This window comes from Python bivittatus, unplaced genomic scaffold (assembly GCF_059951505.1).
Source record: "Python bivittatus isolate LINGU-HERP-01145 unplaced genomic scaffold, Pbiv_v1 ctg000480_np1212, whole genome shotgun sequence".
Taxonomy (NCBI): domain Eukaryota; kingdom Metazoa; phylum Chordata; class Lepidosauria; order Squamata; family Pythonidae; genus Python; species Python bivittatus.
The window spans coordinates 19,889,292-19,911,338 of NW_028277075.1; the positions used below are offsets into that span (position 1 = coordinate 19,889,292).

The 22,047-nt window shown below is 34.7% G+C and overlaps 1 protein-coding gene across 2 annotated transcripts in view; it reads right to left on the minus strand.

Moving 5' to 3' along the window:
* Positions 1-22,047, minus strand: part of DPH6 (diphthamine biosynthesis 6) — a 224,428-nt gene that overhangs the window by 122,435 nt on the left and 79,946 nt on the right. For both annotated transcript variants that reach the window (XM_025165624.2, XM_025165623.2), the window contains 4 exons: positions 20,165-20,315; positions 17,918-18,049; positions 14,869-14,998; positions 11,301-11,475 (listed from right to left, as the gene is read on the minus strand). In XM_025165624.2, coding sequence (XP_025021392.1) covers positions 11,301-11,475; positions 14,869-14,998; positions 17,918-18,049; positions 20,165-20,315 — 588 coding nt within the window. The remainder of the gene's footprint in view (positions 1-11,300; positions 11,476-14,868; positions 14,999-17,917; positions 18,050-20,164; positions 20,316-22,047) is intronic.

The following is a 22,047-nucleotide window of genomic DNA, read 5'->3' on the forward strand; positions in this document are numbered from 1 at the left end:
TTCTTCACCAATGCAATAAGACACAATTAGGGCAGAATGCAGAAAGAGATATAACATCTCAGTGAAAGCAATGCAATACAGATAAATGTAATTTGCATCCAGGTTATTTCTATATGTGCATGTATTCTCCACATAGAATTCAGAACACAAAGTAAGAAGAGGATTTGGTTTACTCTCAATAATGTCACCACACAGCAAAGCCTGACCAGGTATATGGCACTCCAATGCGTTGTCATTCATATTCACTATCTGATCAATTGGAAAAAAAAAATCAAATCAAAAGAAGAACTGGTGGCAGAGGGATATAGTTGTCAATGGTTTTCTTATTTACAGTTATTGGAAACATTTAAAATTGACAAGAGTTTATGATTTTGAACACTGTAAGACTGAGTTTGAAATGGAACTATGTACAAATGATGAACATGTAATTGCTAAAATGTATAAATTTTTATTGACATTTGAAACAGAAGAACAAGTAAAAGAATGTATGATAAAGTGGGCTAAAATAATATAGAACAATGGGAAAATATGTAGTTGAAAGGACTGAAATTTACACTATGTTATAATCTTAAAGAGATTTTTATAAAATGATGTACCATTGGTATATACCACCAGAGAAATTGTCCAGAATGTATAAAGGCACTTCAAATTTATGTTGGAAATGTGAAAACAAGAAGGGACATTTTATCATGTTTGGTGGATGTGTAAAAAAGCTAGAAAATTTTGGATTCAAATACATACAAAGATTCAGAGGATTTTAAAGATTAATATACAATTGAAACCAGAGGTTTTTTTGGGGGGGATTGATGGACAAACGGTTGGAAAAAAGTCATGGAACTTTGGTTTTATAACTGCAGTGAGATTATTGTATGCACAAAGATGGAAAGATTTGGCACTACCCACTATGGAGGAATGGTTGATGAAGATATGGAATAGGCTGAGATAGCAAGTTGACTTCTTTGATCAGAGAAAAGACAATATCTATGTTTATTGCTGACTGGAAACCCCTTATGGACTTTTTGTGTAAAACAGAAAAAAAAAATGAACTTATGATTTATGGTTTTGATGAGTAGACAGGATAGATTATAGAAAGAAGAGAGTCATGTTGTAATCATAGAGAGAGAGGTAAATTTATAATTGTACTTACAACTGCTGTAAGGATGATCGGAAGCTACTTCTTTGTATCTTTTTTCTTTCTTTTCTATTTGTCTATTACTTTTTTTCCCCTTTCTTGCACTTTTAGCTTTCTCTTTGATTTCTTTCTTTTTCTTTTTTTCCCTTACTTTATATTAGTTTGTATTAGTTTTTATATTCCATTTTAATTTTTTAAAATAAATTTATATATAAAAAAAGGAAAAAAAAATTTCCACCCCATCCCCCACCCTTGCAAATTATGAAAGAGAAGCAGGACAAGCTTTTGCTAGGCATGAAAAAGATATAAAATTGCATGTACAGATTTAAAAGCTTCTTATATCTCATGACATCTCACTTTTCTCTGCCAAATAAAGCTCAGGCAAGAATTGTAATTGATGAATAGCCAAGAGCAAAACAACGTATTAGTATGGTTAGCCATATATTTACACATGGGTAGAAATAGTTTTCTTGCTCATCTATAGATGTTTACAAGTGATATTCTGTCATATGTGCATGCATGAAGGTCTGAGTATGTATAATATGAAAATTACTGCAATCCATCCAAACCAAAAGAAACAGGTTAAAAACATTATAAAATATATATATTCAATGATGTTTGCTTTCTGTTGTTCTAAAATATGCTGTTTCCCAAGTAGCCAATTTTTCATAAGCCCAATTACTTGCAATCTTTTTCTCCCACTATCAAGAATATCATTTGTTTCTTTATTGTAGTAGATAAAACATCCTTTCATTGTTTCAGATCACAAGCTGTGCAGATACTACCCACTGTTCTTGCCTCCAGCACTTCACATTATTGGTGTATTATTTCATGCATGCCCTACTCTTTTATCAATTGCTTTTGAAGTAATGTTAATAGACTAGAAAATTGAGACATTTATGAAGTATAGGCAGTGTTTATGAAAAAATCCATAAAATATGACACAGGCAAGACAAGATAAAAGCAGCATTTTAATAGATTATGGCAAAGAGATCCTGTCACAAGTTGACAACTGACTCCTCCGAGATCGCTAATTTTTATGGGATTAATTTTGTGGTATTAAAAAAGAAGCTAAATGTCCTAATTAACCTGTAAATAGCACATACACCAAATTAAACCTTGTGGCCTCTCGTTAGATTTTTTGGCTTCAGTACCTTATGCAGAATTACTGCAAATGGATATAACACAGTATTGGAGGGAAGCATTCTGCATGGAGTTAACTAAAAATCTCATCCAAATTATACTTTAAATACATTCACACTAGTATGTAAGTGGTGAAAGTTTCCAAAGTGCAGTTACATGTTCTGCTTGTCAAATTAATGTGAATGGGCTCTTAAATGGCTCATTAAGTGGCCAACAGTACAGAGGAATTAAATGAAAATCCCATAATTAGGCTGAATTCTACCACTTTGCACCAAAACCCCTGTACCTATTGCCAGCGTTTGAAAGAGCACCGTGCCACACTTTGACGGCTAAAACACCAACTCAGGTTCAGCTACAGTCTGGTAAATTATGAAGCATGAACCACAGAATCTATTTCTAGCAGCTGAGACAGAAATATGTTGGTGGTGTTGGTAGGAATTGTATTTTTGGTTCTAGCAAGGTACTAAGTGAATTTAGTGTCAAGGTTTCATCCTTATGTGACAGAATTTTAGCAACCTGTTCAAGTGACAGGGGCCCATATTCTGCTCTCTCCTCTCCACACACTTGTATAAAGGAGAAGCATAAGTGCCAAACCAAAACTTGATTTTCATTATACTGGGGACCATTTTTTAGATAAATCTTTATTTTGAACTAATAACTTCAACTTATTATTAACAAGAGAAAAAACTGCATATGAAAAGAGATTAGTTTGTGCACGTTCATTGCCTCAAACTGTAGAGGAGGAAAAACACACATTTATTTTCTGCTGAGAGGCTAAAGTGCTATTGAACAGAATTTTCTATCAAATGTGTAATAGTAAAGATTTTTTTCCCAGTTTTTTTTCTTGAATTGCACACCAAAAATGAATTTTATGTACTAATCACATATTATCTAATAACACTTTTAGATGTTGACCTAGATTATAATTTTAATCCTGTCTGTATTCTAATCTGTCAATATTTTACAGACACGTTGATTTATAGTGATATATAGACATACACATTGTCTGTCGGACACAAAAGTGTATGCTAACAAAGAGTCTCAGCAAGTAAATAAATGGAGTATTCGCTCTAACAAACCAAATTTCTTTTGTCTTATACAATGTGTTATATCATATTCACTATTATAGTCTAAGGCTCTGGGACAACGGCACATGTGGTTTGAAAAGATGGCATCTCCTCTTTCATTTTATATGAATTATAATAAGCATACTGCTTCCCTTTGGGAGTCAGAAAGCAATTTTTTGTACATTGCAAATTGTAGCATTTACAAATTCTCTCTGCTATTTTAGTGTCAGTATTCAATTTTGGCCTAAGAATAATATTCAAGTATAATGCCTGCTAAAGAAAGGTATTTTCTGCTTGGTTGCCTTTAAAAACTGTCCATACTCCATATATATTTTGAAGTCAGCTTTCTTACACCTCCAGCTAAAAACATCCACACATTTTTTTTAAAAAATCACATTTTTTTGACAATATCCAAAAAGGAAAATGGAAAAACCAAGATACTACAATTAGAAATGAATTTATGAACAGTTTAAGATCCGTGAAACTTCACTGACAATATGCACAGTATTTATCACAGGTCTGCTTCATTTTAAGCTGCCGAATATTCATACTATGAATTTACTCTGGTATAGCAAATAGCTTTTGGGGGCAAGAGCTAACAATGACACCACCTTCCACCACAGACAGAGACTTAATACAGGACTACTTATCTGTTCCCACTTAATATAATGAATGTATCTGTTAATGATAAGTAAGTAAAGTACTTTATTATAGACTTAGGCCGAAATACACCAAAGACACTAATTATAAAAGTAAATAAAGTGCCATAAAGTTTTCAGTGTTATAATTCTATATTCAGAAACATTCAGAAATAGCTGTTATTCTGAAGATGGGACACTAAAATTAATGTCCATCAACACTGTAAAGTTATGCTGGTATTTGCAATAATTTTAATGGGTTGAAAGCAGCTTTTGAGATGAGGAAAGTAAATATCTCTCAACTGCTGAAAACAGTCAACTGCTCTAGATGGCTTATAAACAGAATTATGTATAACATTTTACAATAAAACATCATAACATAAAATCAAATATTTAAAAAATTCATATAAGCAGCTATAAATTAGGATGTACATAAGGAGAAAAAAAAAGCTTTAGAAGAGGTTAAATAAAATTCTGAGTGTTTTTGCAGTTAGAGAAACATTTGTCACTCAGGTTTCTATTCATGTTTTTGTGATTATTCAGAATGCACAAGCATTAAAAGCCATTCTACTGTGTTTTCTCTAGAACTCTGCCTTGCTCTTTAATCTCTTGTATGGCTCCTCAAATTCAATTTTATTCCTGCTCTCGCAGAAATGAGAACATACAAGTTCTGTTTCAGTTAAGTTCTCATTCCAAAATCTTGAGTAAGTTTCCAAACCTACTGCATTTTATCTCCCACCGACTTAATGCAGTTGTGTTCTTACCCCTCATTAGTTGTTTGTTACTGTGTAATTAGGATTGATAATGAAGCTCAAGCTCAGATACTTTGGTCACCTAATGCAAAGAGAGGACTCTTTGGAAAAGACCCTGATGCTGGGAAAGATTGAAGGCAAAAGATTGAAGGCAGAGGATGAGATGGTTAGATAGCATCACTGAAGCAATGAGGATGAAACTGAGCAAACTCAGGGAGGCAGTGAAGGCCTGGAAGGCCTGGTGCGATATGGTTCATGGGGTCACGAAGAGTCAGACACGACTTAATGACTGAACAAGAACAACAACTGTGTAATTCTGGGAACACAGTGCAAGCTACTCAGCCACCAATACTTTTCATGGTTCTGGATAACATTAAAAATATTCTCTACCTCTTGGCCACCTAACCTATGATAATCCTATTCCTTTCTCTCTTATATATGTTGTTTTCACTATTTAATACTACCTCTTTTATCAGCTTATTCAGTCTAACTACAAAATTATCCATTATGCACAAACTTGTTTTATAAAAGGTCACAAAGGATCTAATAATATTAGATTATAATTAATGCCACTCACAGTCATGTATGTGAGATGAGCAGCTATGCAAATTTGCCAAATAAATATACATAAATAAAAAATAATTGACATTCAAGAATAAAATTACATCTGCAGTGGTAGCCTCACTAAATGTGGAAAAGGCCTTTGATATGGTTCAGTGGAAATTTTAAAAACATGTTTTGTTTATATATATATTTCCTCTTTTCTTGATTAATTGGATTGACTAATTGTATCAATGTATGGTAAACATCTTATTGGTATTGTCCTCCTGATAATTAATATCTTATTGATACTATGTTTTATTATTAATTTCTTTGTACGAAATGTATTGATGTTGTACAATTTGATAATTTATCAAATCATTCAGTTCACTGGAATAAAGCTCATATACTTTCTATAGGCTTTAATGTTTCTATGGAAATTGGTAAAAACTGGGTTTTTATTTGTTGTTGAATTCTTGTAAATATTTGGAAATAATTATTCCAAGAAAATTTTCTTCCATAGTTGAGAATATATGTAGTTCAGAGTTCAACTGTTGGATTCTTGGTGTTTTTCTGAGCATGGTGTTTTCTCGCAGATATTTCATTACCAGACTAGGTAATATCATCAGTGTTGTTGTGTATTTGTGAATGTAAAACTTCAGATATTTACATTCACAAATACAGAATGTACATTCTGCATTTGTGAATGTAAATATCTGAAGTTTTAAAAAATATAGGGCTCAAAACCCAATTGAATTTATGGGGAAAGATAAATTTGGTAAAATATTACTTCAAGATTGATATATGTATTAGAAGTATACCTATATTATTACCTTTAAGTTATTTTAAGCAGATAGCTAAGATGCTAAAACATTTTCAATGAAGGACAAAGCTGTAAATTTTCTTTATCAAAATTATTGTCTTTTATATGATAACAGGATTTTCAATTTTCCCATCTTTCAACTTTATCTCTGGGAATATTACTTTAATTTCAATTCCTCTATATATTTTGGATAATTATAATATTTTATAAGCAAATAAAGAATATCAAATGGATATTATTTGCAATCACTCTGGAATAAAGATAAATATCCCACATTAACAAAACAATGGCTGAGAGTCTTCAAGAATATTAAATACGTTTCTTATGATCTTAAGATGAGACTAATGTAGATGAGACTATATCATGTTTTTCATGCTTACTGGACACTCCAGAGAATGTTTACAATGGACTGTTAATCTATGTTAAAAATGTAAAATGGGTGAGTTACTCATATGATATAGCTGTGTGACACTATTGCCCATTTTTGGTTTAAAATGCATGTGTTATGAAGATCAATATGTTTAAAGGATGTGAATGCCCTCTTGAATTATATGCCAAAAACTTGGAACTTATCACTATATCAAGCATTATAGATTTATGGAATTCATGTGTGTGCGTGTGTCACAAAAATATTACTCTTGTTGGAAAGGCAGTGCAACTCCACTTTTACAATCTTGGATTGACAGTGTGTGCTAACCTTCCGTTTATGAACTGGTTATCTATCGATATAATGAAGGCACAATCAATATTATTTCTCGTTGTCAATGTTTGTTTATTTATTTATTTGTCTTTTTTCTGGGCCGCCTGGCTCCCAAATGACTCTGGGCAGCTTCACAAACTAAAAGCCCAATAAAATGTAATGATAGTTTTAAAAATTGGGCTGTTTTTTTTTAATACGTAATATACTTTCTATTGTTCCCCTTTTAATTTTTTTATGCTTGTTTTTGTGTTTTCTCTCTGTGTGTTTTTTTTTCTTACTTTATTCCTTTTTAACTTTCTAATCCAGCGGAATAGTGGAAGGATACCATAAAGTATTCTGACTCCATCTGAATACATCTGAGATTAATTTGGTGTGTGTGTGGGGTGGGGGAAACCTGCTAAAAAAAGATTTCCACAACTTGGGGTTCTGGAGAAAAAAAATCGAGAAAATAATTCCCAATGGATTCCTATGAAAAAAGCCATTGGCTAGCTGCTCAGAATGTTGCTGACTGGTGACTTCCGGTGAGTAATGGCCATGTGCTAGGCTCTCCATTTCAAGCAGAGAGTCGTCTTCACAGACTTTTTTAGGCTCAGGCAGGCTCCTGGAGCCTGAAGAATTCTCCGGATCCAAGGAGAATCCTAGAAATTGTTTCATGTGACCTCCAGACATCCTTTCACAGCCAGAAGACCTCGAAATGGAGACTTTCAGGATCAACTGGTGAGTGATCAGCTGGGAGGTGGGGTTACCAGCAAGTTCCAAGCTGTGAAGAAGCCGGGGGCGGGGGGGATGGACACTTGCGGTGACCTTCCCATTTCCAAAATCACCTTTTTGTTTTGTTTTGTTTTTTACTTCTATAGGGTTAAAGAGAGGCTTTCTTTAGTTACAGTGTATTTTTTCCTGTTGGCTACTATAGGTGCTTCATGGAAAGATTAACATTCTTTTTTTTATTAGGATAAATAGTTTTGCATACTCAGCAAAAAAGGCAAAGGCTTGGACTTTTTATTAATTTTTAAAAAACAAGAGTAAAGGATTTTTATTTTTTTTTGGTGAATCTGAGCTTGGGTTTCTGATATTGGAATGTGGATATGGGAACTGTGTGAATTCTGTTTTGTTTTCTTACTTAATTGGTCCTGATTGGAGAGGAATTTTAAGCAAGATAAAGAGACTTTCTCCCTTTCACTATTTACTTTGGATAGAATGTAATTTGTATTTTTGACACTAGAGAGCACTATTGACCGTGGCTATTAAGAGAGCAAACTGCAGGGATGAGTGTTTCAAGATTATGTTTCAAAACTTTGCAGAAAAAATGATTCAGTCACTGGAGGATAAATTTGCTAATTTGAACATGAAAATCGATGCTAAATTAAATGAGCCTGCTATTGATATGAGACAAGTTCAACACAAGTTGGATATTTTGGAGAATGATGTGGATAATAAAGATATGGAAGAAGAAAGGGAGATGGATATCTTACTGGATCTTAAAGAAAAAGAATCTTATTTTGGACTTACAGTTACTTTGGAACAGCCTAATGATGATATTGCTTTGGATTTACAAAAATAATGTTTTAAATCACTGAGAGACAAAGAGAACTTATTGAAATGGTTCCTGAAAGAAGAAGATAAGGAGAAAATAAAACAGATTCAACTTGTGGGGCACTGTTTGCTAGGTTTAAAGAACAAACTCTCTAAAAGTAAACAGAACTCGGATCAATCTAATGGTAACACTATTCTGGACCTACAAAAAGAAGGTCTTAAACCACTAAAAGATAAAGATAATGTACTGAAGTTGCTCCTGAAAGAAGACAAGGAGAAAATAATAAAGACTCAATATGTGAAGTACTATCTGTTAGGATGAAACAATGAACCTTTTAAAAGTAAACAGAAAGTGTATAAAGTAAATCTGTTTGACTATGGTTAAAACATAGGCTGTGGTTTCTGATAGATTAATGGTAATTTTTTGGGAGCAGAACAGTATGACAATGTTATTAAGATTACTGTTGCTTAATAGTAGTAAAAATGAATATAGGTTGTGACTTCTGATAGTTATTAGAGGGGTTTCTTGTTGATTAGGACTGAATGGGGAAGTTACTAGGACTATATAAGGGAATGTTGGGAAAATATGAGTGATATGAAAGTGCTTTCTATTATTTTGGGGAATGGATGATGGTATATGATGATACTAATGAGATTTTTATACGCACATACTGTAGATGACAAAAACACACAGATATTTAGGACTGGACATTAATGATAGTGGCAAGAGACAGTGACATAATGTACTGAAATTTAAAAAGGCGGGGTTTAGCCTTGCTTCTGTTTGGAAATTGCTTTTGTTTTTCTTTTTTTCATTTTACTTGGGATTGTAAAATGCCATGTTGACTTGGGGTTTTGATAATTATTAGATTTTAGGATTAGAGAAGTATTTTGTATTAGTTATATTTTTAGAGTAAAAGATGTATATATTCTATATTTGTATCTGCAACAAAGAAAGTCGGAAGTCACCTATTCTTTCCTTCTCTTCTCTTTTTATTTTTCTTTTCTGAACTTTCTTTCTCTTTGTTTTTTCTGTTTCCTTGTATTTTATTCTTTATTGAAAATTAATCAAGTTTCTTTAAAAAAAAGAAAGAATGTTGCTAACTGGCCTAATTGAAGCCCTCCTCCCATTTCCTTCCCAGTCAGATAATTCAGAGTAAAGCTATTATTCAGGGACTAGAAAGAATTCTAGTAGCCATGCTTTGCATATCTTCCCTACCTTTTTTATATATTAAATCTATCTATCTATCTAGAAAAACAAGCTACAAGAAATTCCAAATACCCTGACATAAATATTATAATGATGTTTACACTAATAAATGTGGTTATCTATATGGGTTTTTAAATTTTTTTTAATAGTATGTTTCACTCCAACTGGATTCACTTAGCCAGCTATTTCTTTGGTTACTGAGCTAATTTACCCAAGAACTGTACATAAAAAGAGGCATTCATTCATTCATTCATTCATTCATTCATTCATTCATTCATTCATTCATTCAGTCCAGTATCCTCCAGGCAGATCATAAACATTTTTAAAAATGTATTTTCTGAAGACATGATTAGAATGATTTTTACATATTAATCCATATACATACCCCTACTGCGCTTAGCCTAAGTAGAGGTGAATCCCAATTTAGCCCTACTGTGGGAGTAATTTCTAAGAGCACAGATTTAAAATAATTTAGAATAATTATTTCCACAGTTTGTTTTGTGCACAAAATATACATTTTATGTCATAACCTACTCCATATTAGAGAATCTTTCTCTTGCTTTCCCAATTGCTTTGTAAACTTAAGCATTTATATGTTTTCATATGCTGAATATTAAAATAGGGAAAGGTGTACGACAAGGCTGTATACTGTCACCCTGCTTATTTAACCTATATGCAGAGTACATCATGAGAAATGCCAGGCTGGAAGAATCACAAGCCGGAATTAAGATTGTAGGGAGAATCATCAACAACCTCAGATATGCAGACGATACCACCCTAATGGCAGAAAGTGAAGAAGAACTAAAGAGCCTCTTGATGAGGGTGAAAGAGGAGAGTGCGAAAGCTGGCTTGAAATTCAACATTAAAAAAACTAAGATCATGGCATCTGGACCCATCAATTCCTGGCAAATAGAAGGGGTAGAAATGGAAGCAGTAACAGACTTCATTTATTTGGGCTCCAAGATCACCACAGACGGAGACTGCAGCCATGAAATTAAAAGACACTTGCTCCTTGGGAGGAAAGCCATGGCAAGCCTAGATAGCATATTAAAAAGTAGAGACGTCACCTTGCCGACAAAGATCCGCATAGTCAAAGCTATGGTTTTTCCAGTAGTAATGTATGGCTGTGAGAGCTGGACCATAAAGAAGGCGGAGCGCCGAAGAATTGATGCCTTTGAACTGTGGTGCTGGAGAAGACTCTTGAGAGTCCCCTGGACTGCTAGGAGGTCAAACCAGTCAATCTTAAAGGAAATCAACCCTGATTGCTCATTGGAAGGATCGATAATGAAGCTCAAGCTCAGATACTTTGGTCACCTAATGCGAAGAGAGATCTCTTTGGAGAAGACCCTGATGCTGGGAAAAATTGAAGGCAAAAGGAGAAGAGGATGGCAGAGGATGAGATGGTTAGATAGCATCACTGAAGCAATGAGCATGAAACTGAGCCAACTCAGGGAGGCAGTGAAGGACCGGAAGGCCTGGCGCAATATGGTTCATGGGGTCACAAAGAGTCAGACACGACTTAACAAGTAAACAACAACAACAAATATGCTGAATGTTACATTACCAAATGCCTTCTTCCATCTTGCTCTGCTTTAAGCTATAAAGTTTATGTTGTCTTCAAAGGAAAGTAACATAAACAGCCAATATTAATTTATGTTTAAAATGGATGGCCTAATATTACAATATGCAGATTCAAGGAGCTTCCTGAATGGGGAAATATTGCATAGAATTTATATCCAATAAAGAACTGAAGACTTCTTACCTGTATGCACTGACTATAAGGACCAATATTGGCAGGAGCCCAATGAGAAATGCTCTGTACATGCATCACCTTCTTCTGGGAACAAGGTTCATCAGAGATCATCTTATCATACTTTAGTGCAAGGCAGTCCATCTGAAATAGCAGGTCTTCCGTCAAGGGAGTTTCTACACAAACCCTGACATAACAAAATAAAAATGTATTGACAGCATTTTAATGACTTTACAGAGTTCTGGTTGCTTATGCTATTAATATTCCTAGCATTGATACCAACAGGGCGGGGGTGGGGGACTGAGAATGAACAAGAATTCTTGAGACCTCAGCAAGGAGTCTCACTTGGTCCTCGCTACTTTCCCAGTTTCCCTTCAATCTAATCTCTGCTATTACCGAGAGAAAGAACAGACAAATGGAGAATGTTGTACCTTTGCCTTGCTTTTGGTACTATGGTTAGCTTAGGAAAAAACAAATGAACAGGCAGGGACAATAAAATACAGCAGAGCTAGGAGGTTGTAGCAGATCACAAATAGGGATGGTAGACTTGGTAGATATCAAATGTTGACAAGTGCTGATGCTAACTGGTTCAGACATTAACTTCTCTCCACATCCAAGTACCTTTGTGTAGCAAAACTCACAATGGGTTGGATCTAGATTTATTCCTTCCATTTATAGAAGCAGATGGGATTCAGCCAAAGTTCCTTATTGGGTGAGAGTCACAATGTCTCTAATTTCTTCTTCCTCTGCAGCCCTCAGTTCTGCTTTCCCTGATATTCCTGAGAATCCCCTAATTTTCTAGAGAAGCTTTTCATGGAGCACAGAGAGCCACAAAAAGAATAGGGGATTTGGCAAAAGCTGCCTACAGAACATCCAATTTGTAACGTTGGTCCGTGTAATTCTGGAGCTTATTTATTATGAACCTAGTGTTTGCCATTATTCCCAGAGTCCTTTTCAATATGCTGTGTTTTTTTAAGTCTTTCATAGTTAGATAAGGCCTTGCTAAACTCCACCAACTGAACGCTTTTCTCTTTGTCTTGCATCCTTTATAATATGTCTCAGTTGAGAAACAGTATTTTAGGAAGGCCAGAATGAGGATCCAAAGAAAGTCCTTCTCAACTGTTCTTTCACAATACAACACCAAGTCTATCAGGTCATATTGAAATGTATGCTTTTTATAGGTTTAAGCTCTATAAATGGAGGTTTAAAGCTTAACTTCATATTTTTCTGGCTTCTTCTCAGCCAATTATACATTAGGATAACACATGGATTTTGTATAAATTATGGGGCATGATATTAATAAGAAGCATGGATATTTATCTCAAAGAAATCTACAATGCAATGAGTTTCACAAAGATCCAATTACTAGAAAAGCTATTACTAAGTAAAGGGAAATATATCTTACTAAATGGAATAAGTAATAAAGCCCTCATCTGGAAAAAAACATCCCAAAGAGCTTCCTTCTTAAAAAAGATTTTATGTAGCATTAAAAATATTTTAATTGTACAGTCCTTATTTCATTATCTTTATATATTAAAATGCTTATTAAGAAGGCAGAAATGAAATATATTTGAAGATGGTTTTAAATTAAGAGAAATAAGAGCACTGCTGTGCTGAATTCCCTGTTAAAGTTCAAGATTGCAAGTTCAGTAGAATGGTATGCCTAAGAGTATTTTCCAAACCATATAAAAAGTATATTGGCTTTGAGGGGAAAAAAAAATCTAATGCATGTTAGGGAGATAGTATTATTTTCTAGCTAAAAGTTTACAAAACAGAGTGCAATATTTGATTTTAAGAGTCCTTCAGACACAAAATAGAAAAAGAAGAAACAGAAGGAAAAGAGAAGTAGGGAGGAAAAATTAGGCTAGTATTTAAATTATAGATCTTAGAAGGAATGGAAAATATAAACTAAAACCACTCCATAATGGCCACAAACTACTTCTATATTCTAAGACTGTTAGCTACTACAGACACAGCTTAAAATACTAGCAACTCCCCCCCCCCCCCCAATCCTTATATCCTAGTTTTTAAGCAATCTTTCCTGAGGAAAACATCTTGAATCTTCGAAGGGTTGAACACCAATTTGTAAACCCTGAGTTAGCTTAATCAAGGTATTGTGTTAAAACAGCTCTAGAAAAAGTAGTAAGAAATTTATTCTAAGGGTGATCTCCAAAATATTGTAATGATATAAATTAAGTCATTTGTTATTTTAATTGCATCATTTTCAAGGTTTTCTATTCTGTGTTTTTTAAGTTGTTGTAAACTGTCTTGAGTATTTCCAAAAAAAGAAATGCAGGGTATAAATTGTATAAAGTAAATAACAATACATTTAAACAGAACAGAACATTGTACAGGGCTCTTGCTGTACAGCAAAGCTAAAAAAGTGTGTAAAAGCTATTTGTTAATAGCACTGCATAAAGAACTGCAGGGGAAGAGTGGAGCCTTTCTCGTGCAATGAAGAGCATTCTTGTACTAATAAAATGTACTCTGCTTTTTCCTAATCACAGAAAGTGATATAACATTAAAGGAGCTGATGTTCAAAAGAAAGCGCCTCACTGCACATTCATTCTTTAAGAGAACACATTTTTTTAGCATCCATGTTTGCTTACCAAAGATCAAGGAAAGGTACAGATAGATGAGTTTGTTCAATTTGTTAATGAAATGATCCCATTGTAACAGAATTATCTGATAGTGGCAGGTTATAAGAGTAGTCTATTACAACGGAAACCTTTCAATCTTAATAAAATCAGGGAGGGACAAAGAGGGAGTACTTTCAGAGATAGCTAAGGATTGGCAGAGAACAAAATGGTTTCCAAGTTGGCCTCTATCATTCACACACAGACTCAGTTGTCCCATTGATAGTGTTATTATTTAGAACTGTAATCTTTCACTGAGTATTAGCTTTCTCTTTTGCTCTTAATTTTCAATCTGCATACCCTATGTTCTCACCTGTAATTAAATAAGCCTACTTTATTATTTTTGCAAATTCTGTGCTTGATTCTTATCATGTCAGTCTCTTCCATGCTGCCTTGCTTACTGTATTTGAAGGGACAAAAAATAAGGGAGCTTATACCCAAGTTAGAATGCAAAAGGAGTAGGAACAGAAAAATTCATAGGGAGGAGATGACAGACCATTTTGCCTGAATTTTTTAGCACAAGTTACTGTTAGATCCCACATGTTCACTAGCTAACTGATAATTATTTCAGAATTATGCTTCTATGAAGTAGGACAATTGGTTTGGGGAACATAATTCAATGGTGAAGAGCATGGACTCATTATGAACCAAGATACTACATTAAGAGACATGTATGATGAATGTAGAATAAGAGCATTAGGCTCAGCGCCTAAAAAGTGTTGTGTTTTTTTTTTAATTAGATATTCATATGCACTTCTGATGCAGTTGTTACAATAGAGAATAAAAGATCATGCCTTTGAAGAGAGATATACACAGAGGTGAAAGGAAGCCCAATCCAAACAGAGAGAAACCAAGTCTGAGGAAAAGTCATAAATAAAGCATTAGTAGCAATGAAGTATATTCCAGTGTACCATAAATATAAGGCAGCAGTAGTATGAACCTACCTCGCTGGAGGACACAAATCAAATGCTGTCATATAGACTGAATTTATCACAGCAAAATCGGTCATGCTCTTCATATACAGATGGACCAAAATAATATCTGTCAATGCCAATCCTTTTAAATTCATATGAGCTGCATGTGGAAAAATAATGCAGCTGTTAAAGACAGGAAATATTAGATTTGTACTAAATGATACCAAGAATATTTTTTTTGCAAAGCACTCCCCTTGCACCAAAGCATAACTGAACCTGAGGAACTTAGACAAATAGAAACTATTCTGGTCAGTATAAAAATTCAGTGCCAATTCCTGATATGGGTAGATACATTGAGTTTACTTCCTAAAGCATCTTGATTTTGTTTGATCTTGTACAGTAAATTAGTAAGAAGGAAGAGATGTTAAATTAAAGTGCAGCTGCCTCAAAGCAGGTGAAGCTATCGGTCATACCCAATTGTACTTTATGTAATATACAAACTACTAAGCACTTACTAAGAAGTCATCAAGTTACCATATAATTTTAATATCTGATTTTGTATCATTAGATATATCTTCTAAAGTTGTTTGTTGCTGAAGGTCAACTACAAGTCAAAATACCTATTTTCTCACATGGCAACATTTCTTTCTCTCCTGATTAAGGCTTTAAATCTTGTGGAATATTTTGTTAATTAAATAGACTTTGGAACAATTATCTTTTAAATTAAACTTTCCCTCAAAAAGTACTTCAGAAAGTTGCGGGGGGGGGGGGGCGGTGGTTGGCTATAATAATAATAATATGCTGGATGCAATGATTCCATCAGTAGAATTCCACTCATGGGTGAGGTATTCCCACCATTTTCCATTGGATGAGAGAGGCCTTACTGGCTGACTACTCTTCACCCATCAACCTTTCTAAAAATTATTCCAGAAGACTGAGAAATCCTCCACAAAATATGCCATGTTTTGTTGGGGATTTCTGAAAAGACAGAATCAGCAGAAATCATCCTCCTTCTGTTAATGTAGATATTCATCAGACTGAAGGCTCTTCAATCTTGAAGGCAGTTCTTCAAGGATTAATGAAGGATTAAGGCCCATTATTTCTCAGTCAGGAACTTGAATATTCAAGAGCTGTATGTTCATCATAAAGACCGATCAGAAAATATGACTATTTTACCTAGCTCACGGCAGAGAATTGGAGAGAAAGTTGCTTGCTTCTGTCTACTTGACAGATTACTTCTTTGAATGTTGGAAGAACTTTATGAATAAACGTGCTTTAAAAACTAGAAGGCAGACTAGCAGGGAACAAGTTACAACCTAAAAGTCTTGTGGTCTTATGTTTTGCAGTTCATTAACTGATTTCCATTTTACAAAGCTTTTTCAAAGGCCATTAAAACAATTAACCTTGCAACAAGGCTTTTGTTACCTCCATCTTCATAACACAGTATGTAGCAAAACAGGAATAAAGACAGCCAGCCAATCTGACTTTTGTAAGGAAAGGTTTTAATACATACTTGAAGAGTTTCAACCAAGTTTGGCAAAGAAACCTGGGGTGATACTTTTAGATTGTTAGGACCATAACTCATTTCTTTTTGAGAAGGCAAAATAAATATCCACAGGAAATGCAAGTATTCCCTGAGATCAAAATGCACTAGTTCACCAGAAATGGGAAAGAATACTTTAAATGTAATTCATCTGCCAAAGCCACCAGGCTTCTTAGCCTCCAGTCAAAAATACAATGACTGTTTTGGTTTAATTCTAATAAAAAAAGAAAAAAATCAGGCAATGATGTCTATTATTTGGACTGGCTAGGGTCATGAAAATATTACAAAAATCAAGTAAGTATTTGAGAGCTCCAGTTTTTCAATTTACATATTATGCCCAAAAGATTTATGCAGAACATTGCTGCCTTTACCTACAAGCCTGATTACAACCTCCGTGCTGATTTCTAGGCTGTTAGGAACTAGCTTAAGGGCCCTTTAGGAAGCCTGCTGCCTTTTTGCTTTGCAAAATTGCTCATGCTTCCTTATCATTCTGTATTCAGTCATGAACTCAGCTGCACAAGCCAAATGTTAAGATTTTATGAGCCAATACATCAAAAGTATGCATGAACAAGAATACCAGCCTGCCCACTGCAGCCTCTGAGAGCAATTTCCATTTTTATGAATGAAAAAGATTCCTGCATAAACATTTATTTATTTAAAAGTGCAAAAATGTGGAGGGATTCAGAAGAAAATAGAAGCATTTTGTTTTATATGTCAATATCTTGTAAGGGTTTGATAGTAAGAAATCCAGCTACCACAATTCCCAAGACATCAATTCTTTCCTTGCATTAAGTACATAAATGAGATTTAGAGCTACTGACCTAATCCTAGATGCCAAAATCAACCACAGCAACAGCTTTCTAGAGAACTTAATTTAAAATTATGATAAAGGCAGTTTAGCTAACAGAAAGCGAACACAATGGGGAATGCATACACAAAAAGATAAAAGGAATGAAAACAAACTCAGCTGCCTTGTATAACCAGCACAAGGGAGAACATAAAGGAATTCAGTCTAATTACAAAGGTAAAAATGGATGGGTTTAGACTGCAAATTTCTGTGGCCAAATGTAGCAATTTTTGTATCATAATCTTCCAAGCTACCGCCCTACGATGGACAATCTAAGCATACTCCACCAATTGTTCTTGGCACTTGGTAGAGCATTAAAAATTAAAGTCTGCACTCTTATGCTCAGAATAGGAAAGGACAGGGCTGAGCGCTGCCCAGGAAGCCAACTGCCCATGGTGGCTGCCTAAATTCTCAAAAGAAACAAGATGCTCTCCACCAGCTGGGGAGCAACATGAGGAAAGGGAAATTGCCTGGTGATATTTCAACTCATAGCAAGTCACATAATTTATTCTCCAGAGCATTTTAGCCTTCTTTACTTCATGCAAACTAAAAATAATTAGTGCTTTTAAAATTGCACTAAACACATTTAATTGATTAAAGGACACTAATTACTGATTATAAATTGAGTCCTAATTAAAACATATCTCTTCTACATCTTATACTACATTTTAAAATGCCCAATAAACCACCTTGGAGCGAGGAAAGGACATCGTTTGCCAATTCTTGTATGCTTTTTCCTTCTGATGGATGAAAGTAAGCAATGACGCCTGTTATCCACTGGTAACCCTTCGGAGACTTCGCAGACAATTCAAGTGCCTTACCTATAAAGATTGAAAAACAAAGAGGGCAAAATGAGAGAGCCAGTTTGGTGTAGCGGTAAAGGCACCAGGCTAGAAACCAGGAGACGGTGAGTTCTAGTCCCACCTTAGGCACAAAGCCAGCTGGGAGACCTTGGGCCAGTCACTCTCTCTCAGCCCCATGAAGAAGAAGGCAATGTCAAACCACTTCCAAAATATTGCTAAGAAAACTGCAAGAACTTGTCCCGGCAGTTGCCAGGAGTTAACACTGACTCGAAGGCACGCATGCACGATGTCGTTTTCCTCTTAGTTTTACCTACGAAAAAACTTAAATGTCTGTTCTATGAATTATAATCTCCTAAAAGAAAAAGATCATTCTATAATATGCAACAATGTATAAAACAAACTGGCAAATTTATGGCTGAACTTAAAAGTCCATTAGAAGGAATTAATGCCCTCCAATATACCTATATTTATTGCAAGGATTCTGATTTATAAACACATTATTTTCTTTTTCTTTTCCAAATCAAAAGGATTGTACAAATCATAAATATCGGATCTAGGCTTCTATTTGATGAGTGGGTATATCCCTAAATGATCTCAATATGCTCTCACAAAAAACAAACACAGAGTGAAGGCCATTTCTATTTCTCTTGTCCCTTCCAGACCCTCACTGCAACCTCCCCAGCTATTCTAGAGAGCCTATAAATCCTCCAGAAAACAGTCCAGAAAGATAATGTCCTTCCCATTGAGCTAATAAAAATGTTCCACTAACAGGAGGAGATTTTCTCTTCACAATAGAATTTGTTGGATCTCACCATTATTTTATAACTTTGTCACTTCTTGAACAATACTATTATATTAATTACATGGTATATATCTCCATGTCCCAATGCAACAACTTGATGTAATGGGTAAATGCAGCCTTGGACACTGAAGGATACATAAAATGGGAAGTGATTTTATGAAGCAAAAGAAATGCTCCAGTTATGGATTTGGATTCAGTTATGCCCTAATTTGAATGGAAAAGGTTTCTATTTGTTCCGAGTAGGTCCGATTGCCTTCTTCATCTCCGATATTATTCTATTCAGACTGGGATAACCTAACCCTGACTAACAGATTTGGGGGGGGGGGAGAGAGAAGTAATAAGGAAGGCTCACCTAAAGCTGATTTGATCCCATCCACAGTGTAAGTGCATTGTGCTTACACGTTGCTTCAAACTATGATATATGCTGATCATATTAATGAGTGGAAATTTGCATGATTAATATAAACTGGTAGTTCAAGGAAGTGAAAATATTGTTTAAATTATAGAACATAGATTATGATATGCCAAGAAGAGCTTTGCATAATTCTACTGACTACATGTTACCTATTTTGGCATGGATGGATGGATGGATGGATGGATGGATGGATGGATGGAAGGAAGGAAGGAAGGAAGGAAGGAAGGAAGGAAGGAAGGAAGGAAATTTCTCTTCTTTGCAGTTCTTCATTTAAATGAATGGGAATTTTAAGAAAGAACAGCATGAATTTTTTTGGAATGTGATTCACACAGATATATACCACCACTTTACAGTTCAAATTTAAGGAGGCATGATCCACATCAATCAGAAGATCAATAATGGAATACTGTAACTTTTTAATTCTAATGGGAATATATGTATACATTTTCTATCCATATCTTTAGTCAATGGGGAGAATAGTGAACATATCTTTGAAGTAAGCAACTTACTTACTTACTTACTTACTTACTTACTTACTCATTCATTCATTCATTCATTCATTCATTCATTCATTCATTCATTCATTTGATTTAGGCACCACCCAACTTCTGGAACACCATAAGAATGGGAGACACACAGATCTCAGGGGAACCTCATACTCTAATTAAATCAGGAAGGAAGGAAGGAAGAAAAGATAATAAACATAAAGAGAGATCTACTACAAATCCCATCTAAGGGATGAGCTATGTTTCAAATACAAAGTTATTGAGAATATTAAATATTGAATGTTATGTTGGCATTGTTAAAAATAGTAAAATTTTCCTCTCCATTGGCTTATCTTAAGAAAATCATACAATCAAAAATCAGAAAATTGTTTCCAAATGTCCACGGTGATTGAGGCAAGCAGAAAACTCACTTTCTTGTGCAAAGTTTGGCCTTAAAAACTGCCAAGTAATGCAAGGGGTTTCCTTTTGCTCATCTGATGGTGGCCAGGCACTGCCTTCAATTTGTTTTGCATCACAAGAACATTTTCCAAGCTGAATTGGAAACTCATCCCCAAACTGCACCTGATTAAAAGAAATATTGCAACATGGGTTACCAGCAAATTCTAATTCTTGGACAAGAAGCTCATCTGTAATCAAAGAGGGTAGGCCCCTGTTGTTTTAGCAAGAAAGCAAGAAGTTACTACTTATTACTGAGAATGTGTTTCCAAGCAGAGTACCTGCATACTTTCTGGGAGATCAATGCGACTTACAAACATAAAACTGAATTGCAACCTAAGTGAACAGCACTATGTAATGATTTAATTTACTTAGTACAATTAAAAGGGAATCATTATATAGATAAAACAATGCAAATCAATAGTACGCATGGGAACATTCATCATGTTAATGGTAATGGAGACAAGAAAGTGCTTTAAATGCAACCTTAAACTTTCAACAATGCATATCTATTTAACTTAAAAAAAAACAAACGAAAATTGTTTTCAAAGTGAATTAAAAAGGTCCTGCCACTGTCTGCTGCCCTCTTCTGGTGTGGATCAGATATTTCTCTCTCCATCTTTCTGGTAGGAAAGCATTTTTAGTTTATTACTAGTACTACAGTATTAGTATTTCACTCACAAAAAACATTTAACATAATTCACAGCATTAGTAGACAAAAGACAGATCACTGGAAGATCACTGGAAAGCTTCTGGTGAGCTATGTATTGTCTGCCACAGGGCATTTCCTTTGGAAAGTATATTGATCTTGACGAATCCTTGTCTGATCGAAAAAACACAGATTAACCTTTTTTTGGACAAAAGACAGCTCGAGCACACACTTTACTTTGAAATTATATGTAGTTCACAGAAGTTCTGTATGAAAAATGTGGTGGATATTAGCATTTTCTCAAACAGATATTCAAGGTCCACAATACCATATCTTTTTACATATGAAAAAAAAATATATTTTTTTCAAAATCAGTTATCTGATCCTAAAATTAGGATCCTAAGAAAAGCACTTATGAATACTTTTAACCATTAGGCATTGAATATTGGGCATTATCTCAAGCTCTTGTGAATTTAGGTTAATCTGTGATTATTAAAGCAACTTATACTAACTATTGTACTAGGTTAGAGAAAGCCTTTTTGGGGTGTGAATGGATGTATGGAATAAAATGGGATGAAACAAGGCCAGAGGAAAGACTGAAAGAATGCAAAAACATGGGCTATAGGCAACAAAGAAGGGAGAGAAGAACCTAATGGTCCGGAATATACCTGCAAAAGTAATGGACAGCTTGTGGGCAAGAAAAGGGAGCCAATCAGAAACAAAGCAACTTGCATGATATAGCACTGTCTCCTCATGACAGATACCAGCCAATGGAATGGGCCAGGTAACAGGACCAGATGAGGGAATGTAAACAAAGGCATTATCAGTACAGTTGTATGAAAAGGCAACAGAAAACGATTAATAATAATAACTTGTAGAAGCTATGCAGGTATGACTTTCAGATAGACAGACAGACATACACATGCGCATATACACTCATGCTAGAGAGTTATGTGATTCTTATTAGTTTAGGCCTCATGGCTATATGACTGTTTTTGTCCATATTGGGACTCTTCAGGTATAGGTATCCTCCATCTATGCCTGAAGAGTCCTAATAAGGTTGAAAACAGTCATGTTGTGCCTCCTACTGGTCAGTAGTTAATTTAACATCTAATAATTACTTGCCCCAGACAATCCAAGCAGTTAGTAAGGGCAGAACAAGTTATCCTAGGCATGTAATTAGATCATTTCTTTCCATGCATGAAAATA